Genomic DNA, 22,056 nt, shown 5'->3' on the forward strand with positions numbered 1-22,056 from the left:
GGCCAGTCCCTTAAGGATGGCCTCTTTAATAAACTTTTCTAAGATCTTCCCCGGGATAGAAGTCAGGCTGATGGGCCTATAGTTAGCCGGATCCACTTTCCTCCCTTTCTTGAAGATAGGCACCACATTGGCCTTCTTCCAGTCTTTAGGCACTGGAAGTTCACTGATGTTTGATAGATATTTATGGCTGGTAAAAAGCAGGACTCATTGGGAATGGGAAAGAAAGGTGCAGCTTAACTCTGGGAAGAGGAAGTAAAAATGTATTCAATGTAGTGGCTCACCATGACTTGAAAAATTCCTTCTCAGTGTTGACTCTGAGCACAGTAGGCACTACCATAGGTCTTATTCAGATAGGTTAAATTAACCTATTCTTGTGGGTTCCACATATGGGCTATGTGTTTTATAGTCATGGTCAGTGTTGGGTGCATTTAATTAACTTTACAGTCAGGGGTCTACCCAACTCAAGGCAGTGGCTGGACAATTTCACAGGCAGATCACGGGGCTGGCTGCCATTTTCATGGGCTGATCATGGCTGCCCCCCCCCCCCCATACCTCCAATTGCCCAATAGACATTGGTGGCCCTGCTCCCACCACTGACTGGTGTCCATCATATGGCCCTGCCCATCATTACAGATTGGCTAAGGGCTGTCCATGTGGCCCCTCCCTTCACCACTGGTTGGTGGAGAGGGATGGAGCCATTTGACAGGCAACCCTCTTAGCCAATCACTGGTGAGGGACAGGGGTCACAGCCATCTTGCCTGCTCACTTTCCTGTTGGCAGCCCTTTTAATTCTGGGCTGTGCTGCTGGGAGGACTGTGAAGCCAGCACTTTATTTTTAGTAAATCCCCCCCCTGCAGATTTTGTGGAGATAGCTTGATTTGTTATTTCCTCAAAATTGCAAATTGAATAGGTCCCTCTTTATAGTTGGTTTCTATTACTGAGCACATGCTGCTTTTGGCAGCAGTTTAATGACGGACAGTGTTTTTTGTCAGGTTTTCTTGCATGCAAATGTAAGATGAGGGGATTTTTTCCCCTATGTTGATTGGAGGAAAAACCTTATCTTATATATGAGTAAATATGTTAGCATTAAGTCAAAATGCAGTGATCAGCATGCTGTTCTGATAACTGAGAGTGTACTGTATTTACAGCATTCCACTATGTTCCCCTGTAGACATTCTTATTTTGAGCTAACAAAACCATTGGGCATTTTAGCTGAATCCATTTCCAAAGTAGATTAGGTTAAACTAGTTTTCCTAAACTGGACCAGGAGTGTGCACAGAAAGCTAATCCCAAGGTATTTCCCTGTAGAGAAAAACACTACAAACCAGGACTTAAAACATCAAGCTAAATATTCTTTTAAAATCTAGTCCAGAATTTTAAAAATAATTTATTTGGCAACTTCATTTGAGTTCTTATAGAGATATTAATTACACAGTTTAGTTTTTAAAAAAATCCTTATTAGTTAAGAATTTCAGAGTTAAAGCATTTGCAAATATAATTTAATTTCCTCTATGCTGTTTACTCGTTTGCATTTCTTTTAGTTAAAATATTTTCTTCATTAAATAATAACTTCTTCATTAAAATAATTTGAATTCAGTACATTGTTTATAGTCATATTGAGCTTTGAAAAACTTTTTTTTTAAACAGAAGAATAATAATAAAACCTATAATTGGACTGCAAATTACCAGGGAGTGTCTATTAATAGTCAGAAAATAGCTGAGAATGAAATATAACTATAACTGTCATTCTGTACATAAACTGAGATATATAAGTTTGTTGGAGAAATGCTGTTGAAATATATGGGTTCTGTCATAGACTTCATAGACTTCAATTTTTCACCCTGTGACTTCTCTAAGAGTCAGTGGCTGAGCCACGATTAGAAGCTAGAAATCCTGTTTCCCAATCCTGTGCTGTAAGCATCAGACCATACACAATAATTATACATATATATTTAATTCACTGAAGTCTCAGTTTTCAGCTCTCACTAGCAAGAGTCCTGTTTGATGCAGTACTCTCATCTGACTGCATCTCATGCAGAATATTGGAGCAAGTCTAAACTTCATAGTCCTCAAAGCTTTACTTTTTGTCTCATTTAAAGCATTGAAAACCTGTGGGTTTCGCACACCCCCCTCCTTTTCATTTTAAAATTAATTGTTTTCATTTAAATAATGATCCTTCATCTTTTATGCAAGGGTTATCCTCTCAGCTGGCATATAAATTCAGACATCCACATAAAAGACTGCCTTCTCTGTTTGGATTGATTGAAATGCAGAGTGTGATGGGAATGTGGTAAAAATAGAAATGCAATCAGTGTAACTGGGCACGAAACACATTCATATACAAGTGGAACTTGTCCCCAGTGGATGCTGAAGAGCTCTTTCTCTGAGCCCAGAGGATTTACATTGCATTATTCAGTCACTGATATGGAAGTCTTCTCCTACAGCTTGGGAGTATAGAGAATTATAAATAGAATGAACCCTAACTGAAACCTGAGTCAGTACAATAGCTGATTAACTTCACTTCCGAAAGAAATTATAACTAGGTAAGATTCCTGGTCAGAGCATACATACATCTACATAGATATTCCTCTGAAAACAGTTCAGAAATACAGCCACCCAGCTTTCTGCAAGTAGGAACAGGCATGACAAAGGCAGGCAGGAGGCACTGCAAATCCAACTGCCTCAAAATTCACAGAATATTTTGTAGCACTCTTGGAGCAACTTAAATTCACTATGTTCTTGGCTACCCCTTAGCTCTGTCTCAGGCAATGCTAATGTCCGCATAGTAAAAAAATGAGACAGGAGGAAACAATTGTGTTCATATTGCACAAAAAGACAGGTTTGAAGTTAGAAGTCTTCAATGGATCTAGGATTTCGCCCTCTTCCTATTTTGTCCATCTGTGCATGTGCGTGGAAGTGAGAGAGAGGAAACTGATCCCAGTTTCCAGCTCTGTACAGCTTGAGATATTGATGAGCCAAGATTTGTGGCCAGACAGGGAAATATAAACAAGTTCTACCTTGAACTTAACTGTCATTAACCATCTGTTAATAGAGTTTTACCTAGTAGAACAGACAAATGGGCAAAGGATTTTTTTTTTCATACAGAAGTGACAAAAACAATATGCTTGACAAAACTTGGTCTCTAATGTTCACATTTAAAGACTGTGCCTACTTAGTAAATGAAAAAGGAGATGGAAGTTGTCCAAGATGCATTAAATATAATCCTAGGATTTCTGGGATTCGATCCTATTTCTTTTTTTCAGGCTAAGCTTATATTTTCATGTTCTCTGGATTTAAATGTTCTCTAGATACTGTAATAAATCTGTTTGTTTTGGTGCAGTTATTAAGAAAGTAAGGTTTCAGGCTCTGAACTGCTGACTAAGAAATATTCAGCCAATATGTTCTGACATAAGTTATATTTCTGTAAAATATCAAAAGGCACTAACAGAAAATTCTTCCTGTTTCCACCATCAAACTAAAATCTAAATGCAAATGGGGTTTCTAAGTATACTGTTATCAGTTTTCACCTATAAGAGATGTAAAAATACTGTAAGATAAGGCTTTTCCTGGCTCCTAAGCAGGTCTAATAGCAAAACAGCATATTAGTAACTAAATCTGTTTGATAGGCCTGCAGAAAATATTGTCAATCCTATCTGCCTTGGTATTGCATAATTGTGTGGAGTTGTAGATTCTAATTTCACCCAGTTAATTATAAGGGCTAACTATTAGTTGCCTAAGTGTAATCCTGTTCCACCCTGCCTCAGTCCCTGAAAAACTTTGATAGAAAAGGTAGAGGGGGCCTCCTCCGCTTTGCTGCTTTTTCTCTCCAGTCCTCCGTCCCTTCTCTCTCTTCCTCTGGCCAAGTAGGAGCTCAGGGTAGAGCACACTAAAGGGAAGACAGCACTGCTGGGTAAACAGCTTTTTAATTGTTAATGATATATTTTCTTCCCTTGATTCCCAGCCTCAGAGCCCAACTTGAAGGTGCGTTCCAGATTAAAACAGAAGGTGACAGAAAGGAGAAGTAGCCCCTTACTGAGGAGGAAGGATGGAAATGTTGTCAGCTCATTCAAGAAGAGACTGTTTGAGGTGACAGGTAAATAAGAATTAAAGAGATTCTGTCTTAACTGCTGCCATCAGCAGACATGTTCAGAAGCCTCAAAAAGTAGTTTACTAGAAACATAATTGAGCATCAAACAAAAGCTTGGAAGGAGTTTCTCTGTCAAAATTAAAACTATATTAAAGGTATAAGAACTCACAAGATTCTGTTCTTTATTCTCTTATTAAAAGGACACTGTCAACCTGAGACTCATACTTCCATTTGAACATTTTTCATTGCAATAGTAAGTACAAAAGCAAGCCATTCGTAGAGTTGTGGAACAGAAAGAGATCAAAAGGGGGAAAATATATTTTCTTTCCTAGTCTTTCTTTTGGATGTCCGACATCATTTTGTTTATAGTCAAATTTGACCAGTTCATTGCTAGCCCTCAGATCAGTCTCATTTACCTCTCTGCAGAGAATGTCCATGCTCTTCACATAGGCTCTACAACAGCATGGGCCATGTAGTATGTTAGACTTAGCATACATTCAATGCACTTAAAACACAAGTGACCCTGCATTCAAGCAGTAAAACAGATACCAAGTGTGCTCATATTGTGGAAAGTTATGACTTTTTTTTGCACAAGGAATATCTCCAGATCATAATAGATAACAGGTGTCCTTATTGTCAGACTGCTCCATGGAGATAATACAAGCAGTTTGTGGTCCTCACCCAGCTGTGACGTCAACCAGGGACCTGTCTACTTTACCAAGCCTCTAGATGGGATGAGGAAAGCCAGACATGTCAGGAAGAATGATCCTGGACCTTTCACTTGACAGGTTCCTCCAGGATAAAGTTGAAAGCCAGGTGCCCGCAGTCCCAGCACTGCACAGGAGCTAGAACCAAAAATCAACGAGCTATGCATGTTAGATTGTAGTATACATTACCATTAGACTGCTCAGAATGTATCCTAACTTCAAGAATGCATGCATTTAGCATGTAGTAAGTGTCATACAGGGCCCTTTGTTTTCTAGTAGCAGCAAAACTAAAATAAAAACCAAAAAAGGAAATGCTATTCATAAAGGATAAGGAAGAAGGAATGAGCTCAAGCCTTATCCAAAAGACAAGACAAATTGAAAAGGCAAGAAAACACTCATACTGTTTAAACACTTGATAGTTTAAGATTGATTATCAGAAAAACAGAATTAAAATAGCTACTTTTAACAAGAATTTCAATCTCTGAAGTTGAATAGGAAATGGACAGATGAATGAATGAATAGCACTTGTCGTATTGCAAGCTAAGTAGGGACTGTTAAATTCAACTTAATGTCTTCAGGGAAAAGCAAAGACATTTAGGAATGTGGGGTATGAACAGCATACGGATTCTGAGAAACCTGAGCCCTAATTTAACAAGTCTGCAGACAGCTTTGAAGCCCATTATGGCCCTGATCCAGGAAAGCACTTGAGCACATGCTTAAATCTGATTGACTTCAATGAGTTTTAATACTGCTGAATACTGTTCTGAATAAGAATGCTCTCCAGAACTAAATCAGGCACAAGATAGAATATTAATTGCAACAGTGCTTTTTCCTGAGCTCTTCCAGCCAACAGGATCAGAGTTAACGTTTAATCAATGCCTGTCTAAGAAATGCAGAAATAATGGTGTCATGTTGCTGACTATGCAAAACACATACGTTATCTATAGTATCAGATGGAAAGTTTCACTAAATTTTTGGAAAAACTTCGTGTTTTGGGAAAAAGCCAAAGCAATTATATCTTTATATATATATATATATAAAGATAAATATATATATAATAGAATTATATTTTAATATATATATATATTATATGTGTGTGTGTGTGTGTGTGTGTGTGTGTGTGTATACATACACATACATACATACATGTGTGTGTATGTGTGTATATATGTATATATATGTATGTATAATTATATATTTATACACAGCTTCTAATACCATAAAAAATTCCATGGACAAGTATTTGGATGTGATGTAAACAGATGCCACAACAGTGCAACAATATTTGAAGGTGCTTTCAGGCACTAATTGAAACTGCACCAGTATCCCCACTTTATATGTAAAGTTGCATGCTTTCATGGAGACGCAGTCTTCAGTATATACACACATGTACATGCATGCATTCAATCAATCAATCAATCATTAAGGGCACTAACAGAAGTGATGTTTTGTCACATGATCAGCCACTGAAAGTGCTCTACAGCCGTGCCCTGGCAGAAGTGCACAACTGCAGAGCACTTTAAAAAGTGTCCAATCACACAACAAATGAACCTTCATAACTTGAGGGTTCAGATGAAGGTGCTTCCAAGTGGAGTGCCTTCATTAACTTGTGTCATCCCATGGTGAGAGCATGGCTCAGCTGAAGCAGCTCCTAGACCCACCCCAGTGCTGTCTTCAGGATGGGAGCGAGGGAGGGAGTTCTGATTGGGGTTTGCCCAGCCTGTGCCAGAGGGTGGTGTGTGTGTGTGAGCTGGGGAGGGCTCCAATCCCCCTGATCCCCCCCCCCCCCCCCCCACACACACACTCCAGTGCAGGCTGGGCAAACCCCAGAACAGATCTCCCGCCCATGCTGAGACAGCATTGGAGCTGGGAGAGGGGGGAGTGGAGATAGAGAAAGAGGTTGCAGAGGCACAGCCTCTCTCACTGGATTGGCTCCAAAGTGGAGCTCAATCTTCCACCCTCCCAATCCAACTGCAAATGTCTGTTGGGTCAGGAGGGTCAGTCTAACTCATGGTGCTTTTTGTGAAGTGCCATGAGTTAGACCAGAGAGCTGCATGTCTGTCAGTGCCCCAAGTGAAGAGGGAGACTACAGTGCAGTCCGAGGTAGTCATTTCTACAGTCCAGTCTCAAACACTCGGAGCTAGTAGTATAGACATTCCAGAGGCATTGGCAGTTGAAAAATGTAGGATGTATTCAGTACCTTAGAAGCAGCCCTTTGTAAAAGAAAGGAGGTAGAAGACTAGCAGCAGTTAAAAGAACTGGACTTCAGTTCACTAGCAGCTGCTGCTGAAGAGTGAGTGGTCTTGAGTGAGACCTGTAGTGTAGGAATTGCAAATAGCACCAAGACTTTGAAGAAGGCTAATACCTCTGAATACTATTCCACTGAAGACAATGAAATTTCACCTGTTTATTAGCCTCCCGGGTTTCCTGGAGAACTGGGAGATATACTGTGAGAAAAGGCTTTCCCTCTAATTTCCAATTATCCTATAGCACTATTTTTTCTTTGTCATAACAACTAAGTTTCTGTTATGATGAGCAGACTAGAAAATGTAACCTGGTTCTTTTAGAACACATTTCTCTGTGTTGGATGTTTTGCCTTGAAATGGGAGATTATGAGGAATTTAAAGCCATATGTGCATGGCTTGGACTAAAGGCAAAAGATGAGAACTGCTTGTCTTGCTTCTCTGCCCATTTAGAAAAATCTTCACCTGATTTCAAAGGAATATATTTCTCTGCTGCATGGATCTCATATATGAAGTCTGAAGTCTTTGAAAGAAACTACTTGAATTCAGGGTAACCAAGAGCCCTTTTGAAATCATATGGTTGACCACTCCTACTGATAACTCTGTTTGAAAATGTCAGCCTTACTTGTTTTTGATTTAAGAGCTCACCAAGTTATTCTGTGATATACAGACCTGTTTAAATATTTAGTGATGTATTTTCAGTCATAGCAGACAAGACTGTTGTTAATTAGAAGAAATATTTAACAGTTAAGAAAAAAATTCCTACTGGGTGGGGGTGAGAAAAAAAACCAACCCACAAAGTGAAAGCTTTGAAGTTAATTAAAATTGTTTTGAATTAATTTCTATGCATATGAACGTAGTGAATGAGAGGGCAGTTGTCCTTGGATAGCAAACATGCATATGATATTAATACCTAAAGTGGTAATATGTTTGGCATTGTTGAGCCATTTTTTACGTTTTACTGAAGAATTTTTACTAAACTTTTTGTCTTGAATTATACCCTCTACAAGCATATGATACTGAGTCATCTTGAATGCACAGGGGTAGAATGCTTTTGGTGCTTGTTCCATTGACTCAATAGAAAAAAATGGTGCCAGGCCATTTATCTATACAGCTGACCTGGTACTGCTCAGTGCTCACCCTGTAGGCATAGCACACAAAGTACAGTATTAACACATTCTGTTCAGTCTCGCATATGTAGTTTTCAGGGCATTTCTCTGCCCGTGTGTCTTCAGGCTTCAGGGTTATGATCCAGGTGAAGAATATTTCCTTTTTTTAAAAATTTGTGGAACAGCTACAGTGTTTTCCATTAAAAAAATCTGCTATTAGGCTCAGATATTTTCAAATTATTTCACTGCTAGTGATATAAATGCCACTGTTCAAGTTGTTGGGGATCTACCAGTTGCTATCTATTGTCAAAATCTTCATTTCCTATTCATTTCTAGGATGGCCCATTCCTTTCTATGATGTGTACGCTCACAATTTAGATGCAAAATAAAATACTAATTATTTTAACAGGATAGCTTTACCATTTGCCATAGTTAAAGTAGAAGTAGGAAAGGAAAGGAAACTTGTATTCTGTTGTTGTCTCTGATGCTGGCTTACTCACAGTGATTCCTTACACCAGAAAATAGTTTCCCTGGATTCATTGGTTTGTTTGTTTTTTACTGATTGTCATTGGTGTGATTTGTTTCACTGTGTTTTGTACATTTTGTCCAGTGATTTAAAAGTACAGGTGATCAGACTTTTCCTGACAAAGCTTTTCTTTTGAAAGAAATCAAACAATAATAACAGTTCCAGAAATGGGAAAATGAGAATTATCATTTTGGAGGTTTGCATTTTTTGTATGAAAAGCTGAAAAGTTTCTTTGCAAAAACATATCTTGCCTAGATGTACATTATTAGTGTATTGACTCATGACAGTGAATTGCAGAAATGTATTCTAGTTGGAACTGAAACAGAAGAGAGTCTTAAAACCCACTAGTATAACTCGCATTATCTCAGTGACAGTAAGAGCGGGGAGTAAATTGCAAGTGGGTACAGAACGTAGAGAATATAGAGTTGGCGATATCTAAAAATGTCCAGTTTGGCTAGTGATTGCTGGCTAACTGAAATTATTTAAATTTTCTGATGCACAGTTTGTATAATGGCAATATTAATTATTTCTTGTTATCTTTTTCTTTGTTCAGTACACAAAACTCTCATTTTAATCAATATAGACTTAAAGAAGTTAGATTGACAAAGACCTAGTAAGTCGTCTCACTACCCTTCATCTTGACCAAAGCTCCTAGGTACTTTAAACCAGGACAGACTAAAACAGAGTCCTCAAAATGCTGTTTTAAGATTTTGCATGCTGCAAGTATTTCCTCATACTTTGCTGACAGAGGTATATTGTAAATGGTGTATTGTTTTTTATTGGTTGCACAGATAAAGGTTAGTTCACAACAGAATACTTCACGGCCCTTTCCAAATAGCAAAGGAATGGCAGTAGGCCTCATGAATTGATGACATGTTATTTTGACCTTTGCAAATCTACTATCTGTCATTTTGATCTCTCTGAGGCAGGAGACTATGCAATAAAAAGTGCTTCCTTTTCTTTTTACTCATTAGCAGTTCTGTTTGCTTGCCACTGAGTTATGTGCCATCTTTGCAGAAAAGTCAAGTAATAAATTCACCCTTTGTGCACCAGAGGTGTCAAGAGGGAAAAGAACAAGAATATCTGTCTGTTTTAAGTGGCTAAACAACTGGTCTCCCTTAGAAATGAATTGAATGCTCCATTCAGTATAGGTTCAGCATTCTTCATATGTATGCTGAAGGAAGCATAGAATGTTTATCATGAGCACAGCTGGACATATCTAATTTAACCCTGGTTACATATCTGCTTCATCTGTTTTTCAGAGTCCTCAGTCAGTAGCAGTTCTCCAGGATCAGGTCCAAGCTCACCAAGCAATGGCCCTACTGGAAGTGTAATGGAAAATGAAACATCAGTTTTGCCACCTAATTCTCAAGCTGAGGTAAAAATAACATTCTTGATCCTATTGAGCTAAGTACAGACAGTCAAAAAGCCTGAGGCTAAATTAATTCACTCTTTGCAGGTTAGTCTAAACTGCGTAGATTGAACTGATAAACATGTGAATAGACATTCTCTTTTGATTCTGGAAATGCAGCCACATGCCTGCAGTGGCTAAGGCCAGAAGCCAGGGGGCACTAAAGAATGTCCCTGCACAACTGGAGCAGACAACTTAGGCTAAAGCCCACCCACCCTGTCAAGTGTAAAGCATCCTGGCGTGCTGGGGGACCATGAGTTAACTGAAACTGGAGGGGATCTGGGACAGAAGTTCAATAAACTGATTTAACCTAAATCAGTTAAGTCTGATACTACATCCATCCAAATTTATCTTGAACTGGTTTCAGCCATTTTGGCTAGGGACAGACATTACACATAAACTGGTTTAAGTGATCAGAAACTGATTTAAACTTGTAACAGAACAGCTGTTCAGTGCATATAAACGAGTTTCAAAATGGCTGAAACCAGTCTGAGATAAACCTGGTTGAATATAGTATCAGATTTACCTGATTGAGCTCAAACTGGTTTATGCAACTTCTGTCCCAAACCCCTTCCTGGTTTAAGTTCAAACCAGAGTCCCCCAGCATCCCGGCATGTTCTCTGGGCTGTGCTCTCTGCTCCAGTGGAGCAGGGCTGGCAGGGGTGGAGGCCTGCAGGGCTAGCTAGAGCAGGGACAGGCAGGGGTGGGGGCCTGCTGGGGTCTTATCCTGCAGCTGTCCTGGTTCAGGGAGCAAGTGGCAGTAGTCAGGGTGGGGAGACACTGCTGTGGTCATAGTTTCATAGTTTCATAGTTTCAGGGTCGGAAGGGACCTAATAGATCTTCTAGCCCGATCCCCCGCCAGGGCGGGAGAACAACCCAAAAACACAAACAAAACCACTCACCCTAAAAACAAAAACGGGACTCAAATGAGTCCAGCCAGGTAAGTATCCAGCCTCTTCTTAAAGATCCCCAGGGTAGGGGCCAGCACCACCTCCCTTGGAAGTTGGTTCCAGCTCCTAGCCGCCCTAACTGTGAAGTAGTTTTTTCGGATGTCCAATCTGTACCTCCTCTCCATCAACTTGTGCCCATTATTCCTTGTTATGCCAGCAGGGGCTAGGGGAAACAGCGTCTCCCCCAAACCCTTCTGGTTCCCCCTAGTGAGTTTATAGACGGTCACCAGGTCCCCCCTCAGCCTTCTCTTGTGGAGGCTGAATAGGTTCAAGTCCCGCAGTCTCTCACTGTAGGGTCTGCCCTGTTGTCCCCGGATCATGCGGGTGGCCCTCCTCTGGACCCTCTCCATGTTGTCCACATCCCTCCTGAAATGGGGCGCACAGAACTGGACACAATACTCCAGCTGCGGCCTGACCAGCGTCGCATAGAGGGGGAGGATCACCTCCCTGGCTCTACTCGAGATGCACCTGTGGATGCACGACAAGGTCCGGTTAGCCCTGCCAACCATGACCTCGCATTGTCGGCCCATGTTCATCTTGGAGTCAATAATGACACCAAGATCCCTTTCCGCCTCCGTGCTCTCAAGTAGGGAGCTCCCCATCGTATAAGTGTGCTGCTGGTTCCTACTACCCAAGTGCAGCACCCTGCACTTGTCCGTATTGAAACGCATCCTGTTCCTGTCTGCCCACCCCTGTAACCTATCCAGATCCTTCTGCAATCTCTCTCTCCCTGCTAGCGTGCTCACCTCCCCCCAAATTTTGGTGTCATCAGCGAATTTAAACAGGTTGCTCTCCACCCCAACATCAAGATCGCTGATGAAGACATTGAACAGCGCAGGGCCCAGGACCGAGCCCTGAGGGACTCCACTACCCACCTCCCCCCAAGTCGAATATGATCCATCCACTGAGGGTAGAGAGGGTGGAAGGGGAAATAACCCCCCTCCCTGCCCCCTCTGCCTCAGGGGGCCATGCCAGCCAGTGTCTGGCTGCACCCCTGCCTCTGCAGCAGCAAGGAGGGAACACCCAGCAGACCCAGCTCAGGTCCATGGGACAGGGAGCAGGGAATTAAACCCCCTCCCTGGCCAGTTCACCTTATGCTACTGTTGGGCCTGGCCATGCCCCGCCCCCGCCCTCCCCCCCCAGCTTCCCTGCAACCAAGGGTGCGTTCTAGTGTCCCCCAGCTCCTGACCCTAGGCGGTTGCAGACATGTGCCTACATTTTCTCTCTCCAGAGGGAATGTCTGTTCAGTTGCAAACTGGTTCAGTCTAGGCAGGTTAGAGTAACCTGCAAATATTCAATCAATTAAGGCTCCAGCTTTTTGAACGTCTGTTCCTAGCCTTTGAATGTGATTTATGTGTACTGAACTTCTGTTGTGTTACAGCTTTGAACCAGTTTCTGATCACTTATACTGGTTTATGTGTAACTTCTGTCCCTAGCCTTGTTGGCCAGGTAATTGCTTAGTCTAAAAAGGAATGTAAAGGCTCTGTTTGGAAATCACGTTATGAACACGCGAAATAGGGGCTATCTTTTGTTTGAGATTGCAGAGATTAGATGGTGCCAAGATGCACAGTGACACAACTCTTCTGATATACCATAAGGAATATTGGCATCATAAACTTAATGAAATTCTGTGAAACTTCTAGTATCTCTAAATGTTAGTGTTAATAATAATGATATGTGCCTTTGCAGAGTCTGTTGTTTTTTAATTCTACTTGGAGCAAGTGATATTTCAGTAAATATTTTGTGCTTCCAAAGACGTGTATATATAGTTCTAGATTCATTAGTCTTAGAGCTTTATTAGCCTTAGAGCTTGCCTACAGATGGACTTGTTCTGGAATAAACATGTCCACTGTGGATTTAATAAGGAATAATAACTCTTGTATAAAAGGACTTGCCTATCTTGAGTATTAACTTACTCCTTCAGTATTCTGTTCCAGCTCAAAGCAGAGGAATTGAGGGAGGTAGAATCCCTTGAGGTACCAGGAAACTGATGGCCAAATATACCTGGAAAAGAGCCAGGACATAGAAGATCTCTCTGTTGCCCTTTGGAAAAGATCTCCGGTGATGGCAGAGGTGAAGCAATAGTGTCTTTGTCAAGGCCAGGGAGAAAGGTGTTGCAGCATAAGGGACGTAAGACACCAAGTGCCTGGATAAGAGTTTTGGTTGCATGAATGGAGAGAGAAGGTCAGATCTTGGAGATGTTATGCAGAAGTCATTGGAAACCCTGAGACAACCTAGATGTGAGGACCTAGGCGAAGTGAAGTCCATGCAAAAGATGATGTCAATGTTATGGGACTGACAGGCAGAGTGATTCTGCTCAGTGATTGAGGAAAGAAAGTTATACAAGAGGACATGTGAAATGAAGATCAAAAATCTGTTTTAGTTATGTTGAGGTTGAGATAATGACTAGTTACTACAAACAATGTCAGAAATACAAGCCAAGTTTTGGACAAAAGAAGACAGGTGAAAGGAAACTAAATGGAAACAGAGACACAGCCACAGCTGTTGTCAGAAGGGTGAAACACTGTTATTTAGTCCCATTGACATCTTAGGGACTACTCATGCATTAATTACTGTGAGCAAATGTGACAGAATCTGTAAATTAAACTATAACAACAAGAGTAAGTTATCAGACTTAATGGATAGAGTGTGTGTGTGTGTGTGTGTGTGTGTGTGTGTATGCACAAAAATACACAGTACACAAATGCGTGCATGCATACATACATACATACATTATATATACACTCCCCCAAACATACGTATGTATACCCCACCCACCCACCCCATATATACATACATACATAGGTATACCCCCCCACCCACCGTGTGTGTGTGTGTGTTTTCCTAACATAACTGCATTTAGCATTATCACTGGATGTCTCACCTGCTGCCCACCCACTGATTGATCCTTTAAATCCACTTTAAATATTCTCAATCGCAGAGGGACATCAAGAAGCTGCCTGTGCCTTTGCTAAACTTTCCAAAGAAATTTCTTTCTTCCCAGATATTGAAGTTTTGTCCAAAGATCGCAGTGGCCCAAGATCCAAATAGACAATATTGACTCAAGATTAAAGTCCGGTGTCCGGTATCTTCTTGTGCATTTGACTAAGGAGCCAGTCCTTAAAGCTATAAGGAAGAGGAAATTCCTAGCTGCTTCATGGGCCAGCCAGCATATGCTGCTAGTCCTGGAAAGTCCTAAAGCACCTGACAGAAATGTCTTGACAAGGTCTAGGGTTTTGGTTAATTAGGGCCTCAAATAGTGGATGGAAATGTGTGTGTGTGTGTGTGTGTGTGTGAGAGAGAGAGAGAGAGAGATATTATATATAATAAAAAGGTTCCCAATGCACTGCACACCTAAAGGCTCACACATGCAGATTTTTGAAAAACTTAATTTACAATGAGGAGAGCCATAACTTGCACTGTCTATTGAACTAAATTGGTTACTAGTCATTATTAAACATAGAGGAGCTCTGTTCTCTCAGACTTCCTGTGACCCTTTTGTGTGCCTCAGTTTTCCTATCCCTACCATTGCTAATGTGTAATGAGGCTTCATTCACTTTTTTTCAAGTTATTTGGGGTCCTTGGATGGCAAGCACTATAGAGGTACTAATGATGTCTTCTCCTCTCTCAGTCTACATGCTTTCTATTTTACAGTATCAACATAAACAAAATGGGCATGTAATTTAATGCTGTTAAATGAAGAGAGAGAGAGTATCCAATGCCCATAATTATAATTACTTTTAAGTTTTGATGTCCTAGCTTGCTGATGTTTGTTGTTTTATACTGTTGGCCAATTAGAAAAATAGCATAAGGAAATGTGATTTAACAGAGTTTGAGCTAATGGAGCTATTTCTCCAGGTCAGTGGCAGGACATTCACCTCCAAAAAAACTGCAATGGCTAGTTCAACCTCCAGCCCTGACTTTTCCCCATAATGAATTAATTGTGTGTGTGAACTATGATCCAAGGGGCAGGTGGCTGACCTCTGCACACTGATTACTAGCCTCTCTATGGCCCAGAACCACCCCCCCGCCCCCAAAAAAAGTTGCATTGATGGCTAACATGTGGTCTTGCCTCATGGTCCTGCGTGTGGGATTGCAAGGAAACTGACTGTGCAGAGAAAGGTACAACAAAGTTAAAATCAGATCACAGGTTTGTCAAGATAGTGGAATTAAATGGGTATATTTTAATCTCATTAAATATGTATAGGAACAGAATGTTATAATATGAAGACATGAATGCCAAATTACACAGGAAATCATATCAAATTAGTCACTGTCTTGGCTTGAACACATCAGTTACCACTATAAAAAATCAAAAGGGAATGATAATGCTTTTAGTTGATTTTTGCAGTGCTTGGTTCTTTGAATATTTTAGTTCATGTACAATTGTTTCACATCTTTAAACCAACACATAAGCAAATAGTCTGATGTGACTGGCATTGTGTTCATGGCATATCTAGGAAGACTGCAGCTGCTAGAGAAGTGGAACTGTATTCTGTGTATTAAGGGAGCACTGCATTGCACATCATCTTCCCTTGCTATTCCTGGCATTGTTGGTATTAGTCTCTTACTATCACGAGCACTGAAATGAGCCCAAAAAGCTATTTTAAAAGTTGAGCTGGATGTGCTGGAGCCAGTCACTCTGCTCATTGGCAGAAGACTTGGAAGCTGAAACCACTGGCTTCCATTTCTGGCTCCAATCAGAGACTTCTTTACCTCTCTGGTTACTTGCTTGTTAAGGCTGTGGTCCTGCGGGCTCAAACATTTTTCCATAGATCTCAACATCAGTACATTTTGATTTCAGTAGGATTTAATTTGATTGTTTAATAGTAACCAAACAACTGAATGTTTCTTCCCTACTTGTGCATTAGATGCCAGCTCTCAAATGCCATTTATCTAATCAATTTTTGTCAGATACATAAAGTACAGAAGTTTCTAATAATAGGTTGAGTATTCTAAAATCATCTGAAATGTCACTTGTTTTGCCGTAATCCTGCATGACTCATGCTGCTGTTGTTTCATAATTGTTGTTGTGACATTTGCAGTAAGTGTTGTGTTCCCTTGTGAGTGGGTGTATAGCTGTGGTTTTCATGGCAAAAATACAGCACTTTTTTCTGGGGCAAATACAGGTTGTTGTGATAGAAGAGCCATTTACCAGTAAAAACATGAGGCAGTACCGTAAATGTTCACACTCCATTGCACAGACAGAATTATGGAATTATCAGTAATGATACTTCGATTTAAAAAAAAATGAGAAAAAACATTTTCTGCCTTCATCATTTAAATAACAACTTCTTAAGTGACTTGCATGTGAAGTGGGGAGTCTGGTAACTATTCATTTTATTTTTTGGTGGGCCACAAAGGTGCACTGTAAATAAGAACATTTGTAGATAATCCCTTGCTATCTCAGTTCCTCTAGTGGGGCTTTCAGTGTCTGCTCTGTTAAAATACTTTCTCTGATGATGTGAAACTTAAATGTTAACTCTGGATTTTAATTGCACCTTATAAATAAAAGTTGTTTTTATTGGACCCAATTGTCTTCAGTAGTATCAAAGTTTACTGCAGCAGCTATTTATCTGTTACAGCATACCATACACTTTTGAATGACATGCTCTGCATAGGCTAAATACTGCTTGCAGGGACAATGAATTGAGTGGGGACAGCTTGCTTTGGTGATATATAGTTCAACCTTGTGTGATTATTTCTATGTACATGTGAGCCCTCTTGAAGCCAATAGAAATATTCCATTTGGTGTCAGTGAGGTTTATTTAGGTCATGCATGTACAGAATCTATTTACATTTGTTATACAGCATTTTTGGACAGTGGCATTTTTTTTAAATGATTATATAATCAGAAGGTTTGAATTTAAGGGGCATAGACGGACACAAATCTTTCTCTAATGCAGCCCCTACTCTTATTATGTTTATAATCCTCAGCTTAATGGAGTTGTCTTTGTAAGACTTCCAGGGTAAAATTAACAAGTTTCTAGCTCGTATATCATGACTGTGCAATCCTTCCCAAACATAAAAGAAATTATTTTCATTTTTAAATCTCAAAACAAAAAATGTAAAATGGTACTCTGAAGTAATAACCTAATTCATTATGGACTTTCAAGGCCTTGGCAATCTTGGACTGTTTTCACAACTTGGTAGGTTTCAAGTCCTCAAGAAACAGTCCCTTTTCCTTCATTAATGTGTGCATGTGAAAACCTCTGCATGTGTGTGCTTATTCCTTTTTCTCAACATGTCCTGGATGAGGTAAAAATAGGCAGGAAGACCACACATAGGTATATCTAATTACTATTCTTCCATTTTAAGAATTAAGCTAGCCAGATTCCCAGGGTCATTTCTTTGAAAGGCACAGAAAGTAGGGAACTCCGGCACACCACGTGGATGCTACTGGACACATACTGTTTAGCTCAGTGTATTGGCAGTAGTGGAACAGGATCAGTTCCTCTGGGGAATAGTTGCCTGAATACATAGATAGCTCTAACCAGGTAGGTCCCTGGGTCCATGTAGAATTCATTTCTGGACAGGGATCTTAACGTGGGGTTAATATAACAACTATCAGCTGCTTCTTTTAGGAGAGCAACTACTTAGGAGATCTGCTGTCTTTGTATTTGGGTATAAATGTACTTATTAAAAATAGCAATTTATTATTATAACTGTCATGTTTCATGTGTTGAACAGAACTGATCTGGGCTAGATCCAGTGTTAACAGTCGTGCATTGCCTAGTTCATAAGGGAATGTGTTTTACTTTATCCTTTTGTTCTTGTTTCCTAATGCAAACCTTACAGTGAAGCATCATAAAACCGAAAAGGAAATACTCATTTTTTAAAATGTAGCACTGTGTACCTGTTGTAGCCAATGCAGGTTGATGATGGTTGAGGATTACAGATTTATAGCATCACATTTGGTAAGATCTTTGTAGCATTTCACAATAATACCTCGTATTCTAGCCATGCATTGTTTTAATAATATACAGAATGGCATGTTTTTAAGGCAGTGTCATGTTTCTGAGAAATTAATGTATTTTACAAATAAAGCAGTCCCTTTACTTGTATTTCAGTAGAGCCCTTATCACTTCTGTATACTGTCTTCTTGACATTCCCAAGTCACCAAGAAAAAATTACACGTATAGACTTCTACCTTTGTCGTCTCAGTGGATACATCTTATCTCCAAACAAACTGTATGTGAAAGGTTATGTTTTGAAATAACATCCTGTATTTTTGTGCTAAACCACTTTTCAGTGACAGTCACATTGTATTAGCACAAGGCATTTTCCAAAGTTAATTGATATCCCAGGTTTGTCCAGAGGAAAATCTACAACTCCCCACAACATGCTTGACAAGTTATTATATTTACTTTAGTCAAAGCCCGAGTGTGCAGTATCCCTCTTGGAGGTGGTCTATTATTGGAGTCCCATATGCTTTTTGTTTGGGAAGAAAGCAGTCACTGTGTCATACTGTTACACAGGGTATTCTTTTTCAGGGATGTTGTTCCCTTGGGGACCATGTCATGCCAGAGTTCCTAAGTCTAATAAGACCTTTGTAGCTTTTATTGTGTAAAAGTTCTGTAAGGAAAGCAAGAGTTAAACAGAAAATGTAATTCAAGCAACTCTACTAGACCACACGTTGAAAAACATGACTGTTAAAGCACAAAGACAGAAGCTTCAAAAAGATTCCTCTGAAAATAAGCATGTGACAATGTACCTTTTTAGACTTCTTTCCAGTGAATGTAAAGCGGGTGTCTCTGGGCAAACATTTTAAAAAGCCTGTTTCTACTACAGGGTGATTACAAATATTGCATCAGAAATGTGATGTCCACTTAGTGAACAGCTGTATCACATTGCTGCAAGATGCTGAAATTAGGAGGCAGTAAAGCAGATTAAGCACCTTGAAAGAGGGGGGGCTTAGTACCAGATAATGTGGGACATATTTTTATTGTTAGTAAAGATTTTAAAATACCCGTTTACCATTATTTGACCAACTCTGGCATTTTTTCCTAAATTAATTTTACTCAAACCTTTCCCATTTATACTAGTAAATGGTATAGCCCAAAAGAATCCCCTTTCAATTAGTGGCTCAGGATTATGGTACATAGAATGAACAGTGTTGAATTACAGAAAGTTCTTCTCTTTTAATGTAAATAGCTCATATCAGTGGTACTCTGTAACTCTAGCATCCCCAAATGATGTTCAGTGGCATTGGCTGTGTATTCAGTATGAACTGCAGGATTTATCTTGGAAACCAATGAATATTCACCTCCTAATGTATATAAAAATATACAAATTAGGACATAAATAAATAAATAAATAAATGCTTACTCAGGCAAAATTATGATTAACCCTTAGGAAAATTATGTTTGAGCCTTAGGAATGAATGTATTTATTGGTTGGAGAACAGATACTGAAGGATAAATTGCTCAAGATGTCAATCAGGTTTGTATCAATATGCATCTGAAGACAAAAATCTCAGATTAGTATTGGGGAAATAGCAGTAGGTCCCAAGGATGATGCAGCTTTCTCCAATATTTGATGCCTCAGTGGATGCCAAAATAATGTAGCTTTCTTTGTAGCAGGGCAATAGAAAAAGGTAATATGGGCATGGAAGTTATGTGTATATTTTTTTTCTTGTTCCAGCCTCTGGTTTCACAACAGCACATTCTGATTGGTGAGGAATCGATGAATCTGTTGAGCCTGTATACATCCCCATCTTTGCCCAACATTACCTTGGGACTTCCAGCAGTACAATCCCATATCAGTGTAAGTGACTACTTTAAAGGGTATTCTTACTGTATTTTAAGGGTTTCTCATTGAGATCAACCTTGCTTGTCCCTGCTTTCTTAATCATCGCAACTTCTTGTTTCCTTCTTATAATACAAGCATGCTCTGATCTTTTCACTTCTCAGAAAGCGTATCCTCTATCTTGCCTTCATTTTTATTGTATGTATCTGACAGCACTGGTTATAATAGCTGTACTTAACAATAAGTAAAGAAATGTAAAATATAATGCTCATACAATTATGTGCCAAATGCAATTTCTGAACTACAAATACAAGTGTCCGAAACCAGAGCTGTGGTGAGGTATGTGAGTGGGTCATATAATTTGACCTTTTAAATTACTTCTTTACCAAGTGATCATTCCATGTTTGAAAAAATATCTTCCAAAAGTACTGTATTAAAATCAGCAGTTTTCAGAATGAGTATTAATCTCTCTTTTGGTGTCCCTATCAGTAGATTTAAGGCTGTGGTGCTCAACCCCTGGCCCATGGGCCAGATCCAGCCTGTGGAGTCATATCACCCACCTTGCAGGGCTCCCCTATCACCAAATTTCCAAGCCTACTATGGCTGAATCAACCCAATACAGGCGATGCAAAAAGATTGGGTCCTGGCTATGTCCCGGATAGGCCAGCCTTGCACAGAGGCTGCCTTGCACAGAGAGATTGGGCCCCAACCCAGTCCATTCCCATGCAGAGGGATTGGGTCCTAGCCATGCCAGTCCCCCATTTGAGGCATTGGATTAGGCTCCAGCTGAAACCACCCTGGATCAGGCCCTAGCTGGGCCATTCCCCTGTGCTGAATTCGGCCCAGGGACTGGAGGTGGCCTGAGGGTGGACCTGGTACCATTCTTCCAGTTTGCAGAGCCAAAATGTTGGGCACCAATGATTTAAGGTATATGCTGTCAGTCATTGCAGATATAAATGTGATGTGTGTAAATATAATTGATAGACCAAAGAACATTTAGTAATTTAATAATTGTTTGCCTGCCTATTTACTTGGCCTTTACTCAAGTTGCAGCAATTGAATTTGTTTGTAGCAAACTGTTGGATTAAGTTTATAAATGTATGGATTCACTATGATTGATAATTCACATTAGCTGTTAAAGATCATAAGTCACAGTACTACGGCAGGGGAATTCTAGTCCTTCGAAGTAAATGTGAGTTTCTAGCCCCACGGGGCTAGAATTTTACCCCAGTGCTTCCTAGTTTATTTTACCTAGAAATAAAGGTTTGCATTAAGCTTTATAAGGACTCCATAGAGTATTGCAATGTTATAGAAATGTCAGCAACTTTAGATGTAATAAAATAATATGAATTATGAATTTGGTACGAAATATAAACATTCTAGATGTTATAAATAAATATTACTTTACAGTATATATGTTTCCTTTTAAGTATGTGCTTTATTATGGAATGCTGTAAGGTGGTACTTAACTTGAATGAGATTTAGTATTGAAATTTTCATGTCATTTCTAGTCTTTTTTACTATAATATAATGTCCTTTCTAGAGAAATATTGCTGTTATCCAGGTCACTTCTGAATGGGAAAGTTCATAATTTTTTTAAAAATCTAACATCAGGAGAACAAGAACATTTTGTAAGCACTAAATACATTCTCTACAAACCTTACACCTGATGTACGTAACCAAATTGTTATTTGTGAAGAAGACTGCAAATAGACTTTGCCCATGTGCCACTATACATTTTTTTTAATAGTAGCACACAACCCAAGCTAGCAGATCTCCAGGCCCCTTGTTAAACCCCAAATGCCCCAAAATTGGGTGTGCAAATTTTTAGTAATATTTTGTGCCTCCCTTTTGTGGCAGATGTCTGTTCATTTATGGTGCAAGAGCATGGGTAGGCTGGAGCTGCCTATGCTTTCCAGCTGCCAAAGCAGGTGTTCAGAGGCCTGATGCCACAGTGCAATAGCCCCAGGTACCTGGCCACAACATGGGGTCTGCACATGTGGAGCAGGGCCCATGGGTTTCCCTACTCCATGTAGACAAGGTGCCTGTGTCCTTAGACCAACACGGCTACAACCTAAACCCCTACTCCATGTATGCATCCATGCACCACGGAAATTCCCAAGGCTTGTGTTTGAAGGATGGAGCATGGAAACCCAAGGGTTTCCCCATTTTGCACCTGCAGATGCATACCCTTGTGTCAGTGTCCGGCAACCGGGACCACTGTCCTGCAGAATCGGGTCTCTGAAGTCTCAGGAGCACCTGGCCCCCACCTAGG

At 40.0% G+C, this 22,056-nt stretch overlaps 1 protein-coding gene across 2 annotated transcripts in view; it reads left to right on the top strand.

Moving 5' to 3' along the window:
* The window catches only part of HDAC9 (histone deacetylase 9), a 511,347-nt gene that overhangs the window by 466,442 nt on the left and 22,849 nt on the right, over positions 1–22,056 (top strand). For both annotated transcript variants that reach the window (XM_006018926.3, XM_025198228.1), the window contains 3 exons: positions 3,962–4,093; positions 9,935–10,050; positions 19,677–19,799. In XM_006018926.3, coding sequence (XP_006018988.1) covers positions 3,962–4,093; positions 9,935–10,050; positions 19,677–19,799 — 371 coding nt within the window. The remainder of the gene's footprint in view (positions 1–3,961; positions 4,094–9,934; positions 10,051–19,676; positions 19,800–22,056) is intronic.

Source organism: Alligator sinensis, unplaced genomic scaffold (genome assembly GCF_000455745.1).
Source record: "Alligator sinensis unplaced genomic scaffold, ASM45574v1 scaffold123_2, whole genome shotgun sequence".
In the NCBI taxonomy this organism is placed as follows: Eukaryota; Metazoa; Chordata; order Crocodylia; family Alligatoridae; genus Alligator; species Alligator sinensis.